At 34.4% G+C, this 10150-nt stretch overlaps 1 protein-coding gene across 7 annotated transcripts in view; it reads right to left on the reverse strand.

Moving 5' to 3' along the window:
- Positions 1 to 617: 617 nt before the first annotated feature.
- Positions 618 to 10150, reverse strand: part of LOC110282887 (eukaryotic translation initiation factor 4 gamma 1) — a 72426-nt gene continuing 62893 nt past the window's right edge. For 5 of the 7 annotated variants that reach the window (XM_071178057.1, XM_071178058.1, XM_043056160.2 and 2 more), the window contains one exon: positions 9262 to 9532. In XM_071178057.1, the coding sequence (XP_071034158.1) occupies positions 9277 to 9532 (256 nt within the window). In that variant the 3' untranslated portion in view covers positions 9262 to 9276. Of the gene's footprint in view, positions 993 to 9261; positions 9533 to 10150 lie in introns of those variants that run through there. The other 2 variants (XM_071178062.1, XM_071178061.1) reach the window with 1 other exon arrangement.

Genomic DNA, 10150 nt, shown 5'->3' on the forward strand with positions numbered 1-10150 from the left:
AATTACATTAACCACCAGTAGGAACAGTACTGCTTCTATGTATTCTTATCTTTTACAAAGTTTATTTCATTTTCAGCATAAAAACAGTATCAAAATTCGAGATCGGCAAATAGACTTAACAGTTTGGACAAAAAGAATGCCAGGTAACAAATTTAACAGTTTAAATAATATGGTTGACCCAAACCCCCCTCTATGTCTCTACAGAAATAAACAGGTACTTAACTTGAGCAAAATGGCCGAAAAAAATAATTAAAGGCATAACCTTGAGACAACATGCACAATTTTAAGAAAAATTAACAATTCACAAATTAGCCCATTTAATGGCAGTTATGTACAATGTGTCATTTTACGTAATTTAAAGAAAACTAAAATCTTTTCATGTCTCAAAAATAACCGGGTCTTTCTTTTTCAGTGGTTCTCATAGTTTATTACGGATCAAAACCAATGAAACGGCCGACATGGTTTTTTAAGAAGAAAGTCACGTGACCATCCCAACATCAGAAGCAATTGTTCACATTAAATGTAAATAAAGAAGATAAAACTTACACCCTTTTAAACACATGCACAAGTCAATCATTCAATGATAAAGGAATATTTTTTTAAAAAGATGCACCAGACGCTGCAAATGTTTCTTTATTTTACAAAACTAGGGACAACTTTGTTTAAATTGCACAGACAATTCATTTTTCCTACAGTAAACTCGGAATAGAGATCCAACTGATTCCTTAGTCGCATCAGGATTCATTACACAAGTTTGTGTCATACACAAAATAATTGCTTTCGAGTCTTTACCTAAGTAAAATAATTCAGAGCATACGAATCATGAGTCACAGAATCTGTTTCATTTAGCCTAGTGAAAAAGGATTTGACAGAATGTTATGCTACACCTTTGCCTTCTACTTCCTTTACGTCATCACTTTGTTTCCAGTTTTTAAAGGATTCTTCGGTGATTAGGATGTCGTAGAGGATGTCGAAAATCTGCCTAAGAATTCCTAAAATATAAAAGAAAGTTTTAAATTCATTCAACAAAGTAACAAATGTGTTTGAAAAAGAATAGAAACTATTTCGATACCACCAAAGGGTTGCCACAGAAAAAAATGAGCAAAATAGTTGCTTTTGGTAGCCTAAAGCATGAAAAAAGATGCAAAAACTATGAAAATAATTGCCTAAATAAGAAAAAGTCTTTTTTCAATAATATGACTAAAATTTCTATTCATTATCCATTTAGTCAAGTTGGTAGCAAATATGATAATTTTTAAATAAATGTTAGTGTTCTAAGACTAAATTTTTACATCAAAAAAATAACTATATTTTCAGAAAATTAAGTACTTTTAATAACTAGAATTCAATCAAAAATCCTTTTTCTAAAAGGAAAATTCTTCATTAAAATTGTCTTCATTAAAGTCTTTTTTCTAAAAAAAGTTCCCTTTATCACTAATTGATTTAGGAAATAGTAATAACTCAAACTCAAAATTCAAGCATTGTAATATCATATTAAAAATTAAATTTTTTTTTATTTTATAGTAATAACCACTGAAAAGGTGATCCAGATACAAAACAGACTTATGGAATATATGCAAATTGAGCACATTAAAAAGTGATGACTCAAATTTGCAATTCAAAATTTTCAATATCTTTTATTTTTTTGAATTTTTTTTATTGTGTTCAGAAGATCTCACGAGTCACAGGTCGTCAATCCAATTTATGCTTAAAAAATCGCTAGGAGTAGAGAAAAGTCTCCCAAAAGTCTCCTTTTCCTGAAAATAGTTGCAAATAGCCACATTTTAGCCGCCTGTTGCAACCTTATAACAATACTTTCGTTTCATGGGAAGAAATTCATTTCAGCGTTCCTTCAAAGTAAAAAAAAACTAGACTTTTACAGGAAAATGTCAACAAAACAAGAGACTATATTTCTGCTATAGAATTTTATTATCTCTGGGCATGGCCCATACAAATTGTCACCACTATTGCTACTTTAAAACCCAAGATATGCAGAAAGGCATCAAAGAAAGTGTCATGGAATTTTCCAAAAGCGAACTGGAAAGGATTTTCTCTCCTTTCGGATGAAAAGCTTCAACGAAATTTCAATCTCTCTATCCATATTGATTGAAACTTTTAACAATGTGTCCACTATGCTGCCGAGAGAAATATTCCAAGAGGAAAGCTCAAGGTGGTATACAAGTGTGTTTGCACTGATGAACTAAGGGATATCAAAGCAAAATGTGATCGTCTTAGAAGAAAAGCTGAGTTTATGAGAAAAACGTTCGTGGTCACCTGTCGTAGACAGGCAAGTATCTTTAAAAGAAAAATCATTTGGAAAAAACGTAAGTCTCTTGAACATTTTATTAACAATCCCATGATCAGCCAAATGGCTGTGCAGGAGTGTTTTTCATTTGCAATGTCTTCATTTTTTATATCCCTGTGGGTATTAAGAGAACAGCCTATGTTGACAAAATTACTGTGATCTGTGTCGTTGTGGAACAATTGGTAAGCTTTCTAGACAAACTCAATTCTGTTGTCATTCTTTCCAACTCATTAGCAGCTCTTTACTCAGTAAAATCTATGCACAGTCCCTTTTCTGGTGATACATTAAAATGTCAAATCTCAATAAATTACAACAACTAGGAAAATCCGCCACTCTGCAAGGGATCATTTCTCACTGTGGAATTGAAGGCAATGATATGGCCAATGATTTAGTCAATAATAATCTGGCCCCCTTTTCAACTTTAAACGAGTTCTCAAAGGAAGAGTCTTAGCTAATTTTTAGAAGCAACTGATAGAAAGAAATTCTATCAAAAAGTGAACGGTTCTCGAGCCAAATAGCATCCTGCGGAAACTAGTAGTTGGTGCACCGGAGTACCTGGCCAAAAAGGCCGCCTCCGTAAATGATATGATTACAAACTGAATCATGAGGCCGGGATAGCCATGTCCGAGAGTTCGTGGGTTCGAATCCAGCCGGCCGAAGATTCCCCGTGTAGTAAATGGTGACTGATGCACGTTAAATCTGTCTATTCGCCAAGTCCGCCATGTTCCCATAACAAATCAATACCTCTGGGGGTACTGTATTGGAGATCGATCGTTCTCTGATTCAGGTCAAAATTACGATCTGTGGATGAATGAATGGATGCGTGAATGGGTCCGCCCTATGAAACGTGTGCGTGGCTGAAGAAGAATTTTTGGCCATAGGATGGCGCCTCTGAAAAACAAGAAACGCACACTTTGCCTTAAATTTGCTCAGTTTCACCAAACAGGCTTTCCCGTGTGGCAAGTGGCATTAGAAACAACAACGCAACAAACTGAATCAAAGGCCACTGATGTTAAAATTATTTGGATTAGTAAATTTAATGTTTAGCATCCCAGACTGGCCGCGTCATGAGGCGTGGCTCAGTTCAAGCTCTTTGAGGAACATAAATTTCCTGTTTCTTACTTATACAGATTCAAGATGGCTTCTGATCGATATTGCTCTATATGTCGAGACCAATTTGCAATGGATGGCCGGCACGTTCTTCTTCGCAGGGCAGTGGTCTCCGTGGAGCAACTACTACTGCTGAGGAGCGACTCTGGAAAGTGAGGTGTCGAATGAGGAATGACTGTTTTTTAATTTTTATATCTTAGTTCTCTTGAGTTGTGTTATTTTTATTCTCTGTCAATCCCCTCTGCTTTAGAAATAAAACAAATATTTCATTCATCAGACGTACTTTTCATTAAAGAATTCAATAAATCTTTTTCGATATAAACGTTCACTTGGCGAAGTTTTAACGCAGAGTTCAAAATATACAAATATATGAAAAAAGATAAATAGTATTTTGCATAAGACTCTGAAAAATTAAAAAACTCAATGCAACATAAAGCAGAAAAAAAGTGCCAAACTTTTTTTTTTAAAGAAAATGTATAAAAATTTTAAATATATTTAGGCATTTATAAAAACAGTGGTCATTTTTGTGCTATGAGAGATAATTCCTTTATAAAATTACGAAAACATCACCAAAATTTAATTTTGTTGAATATGATATAAATTTTTATTTTATTTTCAGTTTTGAATATTATACGTTAAAACAGTTTTCATTTTAAAAGATTCCTGGACATTTTATATTATCAATGATTTTCAATGAAAGTGCAAATTTTTGTTAATACGTTTCATATTATAAAAGTAATTAACACAAAAAAAGCTATTTATCTCAGCTTTCTCTTGTAATGAAAAAAAATCATGATTTATAATTGCATTAATTAACGAATAGTCAATATTGTTCTTTGCTGAATTTCTTTTCCATTGGCCACAGAAAGTGCCAGAACTGCTAACTCTCTTTTTTCTACCCAGTGGGCACCTGTGGCGAAACCACGGCGGTGGAGCAGCGTCGCCCAAGTCACGCTACCACAACCCGTTTATAGGGCGGTTCACATTCACACACAAAGGAGAAAGGACATAGAACACAGATAGAGAGAAAGAAACATCCATGCCTGCCTTGCCCGGGATTCGAACCCAGAACCTTTCTGATGCAAGGACAGTTCCCNTTAAGTACTTTTAATAACTAGAATTCAATCAAAAATCCTTTTTCTAAAAGGAAAATTCTTCATTAAAATTGTCTTCATTAAAGTCTTTTTTCTAAAAAAAGTTCCCTTTATCACTAATTGATTTAGGAAATAGTAATAACTCAAACTCAAAATTCAAGCATTGTAATATCATATTAAAAATTAAATTTTTTTTTATTTTATAGTAATAACCACTGAAAAGGTGATCCAGATACAAAACAGACTTATGGAATATATGCAAATTGAGCACATTAAAAAGTGATGACTCAAATTTGCAATTCAAAATTTTCAATATCTTTTATTTTTTTGAATTTTTTTTATTGTGTTCAGAAGATCTCACGAGTCACAGGTCGTCAATCCAATTTATGCTTAAAAAATCGCTAGGAGTAGAGAAAAGTCTCCCAAAAGTCTCCTTTTCCTGAAAATAGTTGCAAATAGCCACATTTTAGCCGCCTGTTGCAACCTTATAACAATACTTTCGTTTCATGGGAAGAAATTCATTTCAGCGTTCCTTCAAAGTAAAAAAAAACTAGACTTTTACAGGAAAATGTCAACAAAACAAGAGACTATATTTCTGCTATAGAATTTTATTATCTCTGGGCATGGCCCATACAAATTGTCACCACTATTGCTACTTTAAAACCCAAGATATGCAGAAAGGCATCAAAGAAAGTGTCATGGAATTTTCCAAAAGCGAACTGGAAAGGATTTTCTCTCCTTTCGGATGAAAAGCTTCAACGAAATTTCAATCTCTCTATCCATATTGATTGAAACTTTTAACAATGTGTCCACTATGCTGCCGAGAGAAATATTCCAAGAGGAAAGCTCAAGGTGGTATACAAGTGTGTTTGCACTGATGAACTAAGGGATATCAAAGCAAAATGTGATCGTCTTAGAAGAAAAGCTGAGTTTATGAGAAAAACGTTCGTGGTCACCTGTCGTAGACAGGCAAGTATCTTTAAAAGAAAAATCATTTGGAAAAAACGTAAGTCTCTTGAACATTTTATTAACAATCCCATGATCAGCCAAATGGCTGTGCAGGAGTGTTTTTCATTTGCAATGTCTTCATTTTTTATATCCCTGTGGGTATTAAGAGAACAGCCTATGTTGACAAAATTACTGTGATCTGTGTCGTTGTGGAACAATTGGTAAGCTTTCTAGACAAACTCAATTCTGTTGTCATTCTTTCCAACTCATTAGCAGCTCTTTACTCAGTAAAATCTATGCACAGTCCCTTTTCTGGTGATACATTAAAATGTCAAATCTCAATAAATTACAATAACTAGGAAAATCCGCCACTCTGCAAGGGATCATTTCTCACTGCGGAATTGAAGGCAATGATATGGCCAATGATTTAGTCAATAATAATCTGGCCCCCTTTTCAACTTTCAAACGAGTTCTCAAAAGAAAAGTCTTTACTAATTTTTAGAAGCAACTGATAGAAAGAAATTCTATCAAAAAGTGAACGGTTCTCGAGCGGAAACTAGTAGTTGGTGCACCGGAGTACCTGGCCAAAAAGGCCGCCTCCGTAAATGATATGATTACAAACTGAATCATGAGGCCGGGATAGCCATGTCCGAGAGTTCGTGGGTTCGAATCCAACCGGCCGAAGATTCCCCGTGTAGTAAATGGTGACTGATGCACGTTAAATCTGTCGAGTCGCAAAGTCCGCCATGTTCCTATAACAAATCAATACCTCTGGGGGTACTGTATTGGAGATCGAGCGTTCTCTGATTCAGGTCAAAATTACGATCTGTGGATGAATGAATGGATGTGTGAATGGGTCCGCCCTATGAAACGTGTGCGTTTCTGAAGAAGAATTTTTCGCCATAGGATGGCGCCTCTGAAAAACAAGAAACGCACACTCTGCCTTAAATTTGCCCAAACAGGCTTGCCCGTGTGGCAAGTGGCATTAGAAACAACAACGCAACTCACTGAATCAAAGGTCACTGATGTTAAAATTATTTGGCTTAGTAAATTTAATGTTTAGCATCCCAGACTGGCCGCGTCATGAGGCGTGGCTCAGTTCAGGCTCTTTAAAGACCATAAATTTCCTGTTTCTTACTTATACAGATTCAAGATGGCTTCTGATCGATATTGCTCTATATGTCGAGACCAATTTGCAATGGATGGAAGGCACGTTCTTCTTCGCAGTGCAGTGGTTTCCGTGGAGCAACTACTATTGCTGAGGAGCGACTCTGGAAAGTGAGGTGTCGAATGAGGAATGACTGTTTTTTAATTTTTATATCTTAGTTCTCTTGAGTTGTGTTATTTTTATTCTCTGTCAATCCCCTCTGCTTTAGAAATAAAACAAATATTTCATCATACGTACTTTTTATTAAAGAATTCAATAAACCTTTTTGGATATAAACGTTTACTTGGCGAAGTTTTAACGCAGAGTTCAAAATATACAAATATATGAAAAAAGATAAATAATATTTTGCATAAGACTCTGAAAAATCAAAAAACTCGATGCAACATAAAGCAGAAAAAAAAGTGCCAAACTTTCTTTTTTAAAGAAAATGTATAAAAATGTTAAATATATTTAGGCATTTATAAAAACAGTGGTCATTTTTGTGCTATGAGAGATAATTCCTTTATAAAATGACGAAAACATCACCAAAATTTAAATTTGTTGAATATGATATAATTTTTNAATTTTTGCATGCTCAGTATGCATAAGGAAAGAATCAAAGATGACTCAGAATTCATTGAAAAAGTTATGAATAGATTTGGACAGCAAACAAGACGATTACAATTCTTGTTTGATTAAACAATATTTTAATTGTTATGTTTCAACAATTACTTAAGTATTTGTTTTTGAATAAAAATATTTTCAATAAAATTTTTTTATAACAAAATTGTTTTTCTGTTTCTCTTTAATTGTTTGAAAAAAAAGCCAGGGGTGCAAGTGCACCCTCTTGCACCCCGCTGGCGGCGCCCTTGGTAATATTCCATATACCTAATTATTCACCCGTTGTGTAGTTAGGAGGCCATATCTACACAAGATTTAAATGTGGAATGTGCATCTTAAATTTTGAAGTTTAATCATTATATCATTCTAGGAGCAACAATCCAGTCTTCACTTTGAAACTTATAACTGTTCATGTTTTATTCAATAATAAAATAGATTTCATATACCATCTTTCCAAAGGAATGTTCTGAGCAATGCAGATTTCATATTGTAATATCAAAATTTTAAAAACCATATAAAAGAGGTAGCAACAGCTAACTCAACCACCGAAACACAACATGGATTTAGAATGGAATTCTTGTTTATCAAGAGTGCCTAAAGGTGACTACGTAACCCCTTCCCTGATTATCCCGAGTTAACTCGGGTATGTATATATTGCAAATATTTATTATCCCGAGAAAACTCGGGCGTAGCAGGATCGTTTTCTTTTATCACGTTTATACTCGTCCGGAAGGAAAAAAAAATGTAGTAATAATCTGATGTGATTGGAAGTTTGTTTTGGGAGTTTTTCTATTGGATTATGGGACTGCACCCGTGTTTTGTGCGATTGTGTATACGATGGTTGCTGAATTTGCAAAGAAAAAAAGTGTAAAAAAATTGCGTATCACTTCACTGGTGTTTGGAAAGTATCACTTCGTGTTGCCCCTTGTTTTATATAGCCAGTACTGAAAAATAATTTCTTTAAGAACGGGAAAAAAAAATACTTTGCTCTCAGACATTTCTGTTAATTCTTTCGTCCTCGAGTCACTTTTTGCTTCTGTCTTACATCTGTCTGCGGACATTTTCGAAAGACGGAGACTTGCACTCGCGATGTGGATTTATCAGCAAAAAAATGATAGAAAAAGACTTATCTATATATATATTTCTCCTACACGGCGACAAAAAAAAGCCTCATTACAACTCCCCGAATGGCAACGCTAGAAAATCGACCAATGATTGCCGCTAAAAATGTCACATGCCAAATCTAGTTGTGGTGGCTCAACATATAGCGCTTTTAAGAACGGAAACTGAGCTAACCAGAGTGTAAAATATTATGTGCTTATGCGCATCGTATTTTTTGTTAAATAATTTATTTATTATATATCAGTTTGTAGATGGTAACCAGAAGAGTTTTGTGGTTGCTATGGTGACTAATTAGAATGTTAATTGTTTTTTTGAGTGAGTGTGAGATTTATTTTATGGAACTGCGATGCTGTAATTTTATTGTTTAGTTAATAAATCTTCCTTTTATATTGAACGTGATAGTAGTTTCCTTAATTATTTGATTCGAAGTCCTTTGAGTTTTATTTGAGGTCAGTTTATTCTGTATTTTTTGCCAAAAGAGAGCATTCTCACCAAATGAGATTTCATCTGAAATTCAATGTTTTGTTTATGCAGGTTTTTCCATTGCAATTCACTTATTTCAATTTTTAATAGACTTAATTATAGCCAAAATTTTAACCTTTTTAAAAAGATATCAGTATTAGAAATTTTATCTTAAGATTTTATACTATAGCACATTTCTAATAGGTTTAACGAATTACATGTCATTATCAAATCGTATATANTTGGTATTTACTAAAAAGACGTAATTTTTTTTAAAAAAAAAAGTTGTTATATGGATTTGAATGATTGTTTTGAATTCTTAGAATTTTGTGCATTTGCAATGTACCTAAGTTAGTAGCGAGCGAAGCGAACTTGGTTTGCAAAGCAAACCATATAAGATTGCGTAGCAATTTTCGGAGGTTGGCGAGCGTTAGCGAGTTAACTACAGAGCTTAACTACCACTAGTTCTATATAAAACAGAGGGAAAAAATTGGATAACAAGAAAACAAATTGCTAACTCTTCTTCTAGCTGCACAATGCAGGGTTGCTGATACCAACAGTCCAGCTGTCTGGGAAGGAATACAAGGTTTTAGGACATCTTTAAGAACACCTAGAGTAAATTTGTTATCTTCTAGAATAGGCTCAAGGATCTCTCCAATGTACTCCCATATCATGGGGAAATCTAGTGCGAACTCATCTATCGACTCTAACACAACTTCGAACCTAAAAAATAAAAAAATTATGAAACAGGGCACTGTAATTAATAAGGAAAAAGAAATTAGAAGAAGATAATTGGCCTAGGACAGTTTAAAGTTGAACACACCTTCAAAAAGGGTTCACACAAAGAAAAGCAAAGGAGTCAAAGATTTTGAAGTCTTAACTGATAATATATGTTAAGTCTATTAATATACACTCTATAACAAAAAAATCAACGCTCCAAGAAGGAGTTGTTCGATTGAAACCAAAATTGGTGGATAGGAAGACAATGTACAGAATAGTTAATGATTAAAATTTTAGAACAATTGAATAATTTATTGCAGAGTTACAGTAACAAGTTCAATAAGGTGTTGACCCGCCTCTAGCCACACGGCGTGGCATACACTGATAAAGTCCAGGATGGTCTCTTGCGGTATTTCCTGCCAAATTCGATCCAATTGTCGAACGAGGTCATCAACATTCAGTGCCAGATGCAATCGCCTTCCCATAATATCCCAGACATGCTCGATGGGAGAGAGATCTGGTGATCTGGCAGGCCAAGGAAGAGTTTGACAAGCTTGCAGACAGTTCATAGCAACACGTGCCGTATGTGGTCTGGCATTGTCCTGCTGAAAAACCAGCCCA

This window comes from Parasteatoda tepidariorum, chromosome 2 (assembly GCF_043381705.1).
Source record: "Parasteatoda tepidariorum isolate YZ-2023 chromosome 2, CAS_Ptep_4.0, whole genome shotgun sequence".
In the NCBI taxonomy this organism is placed as follows: Eukaryota; Metazoa; Arthropoda; class Arachnida; order Araneae; family Theridiidae; genus Parasteatoda; species Parasteatoda tepidariorum.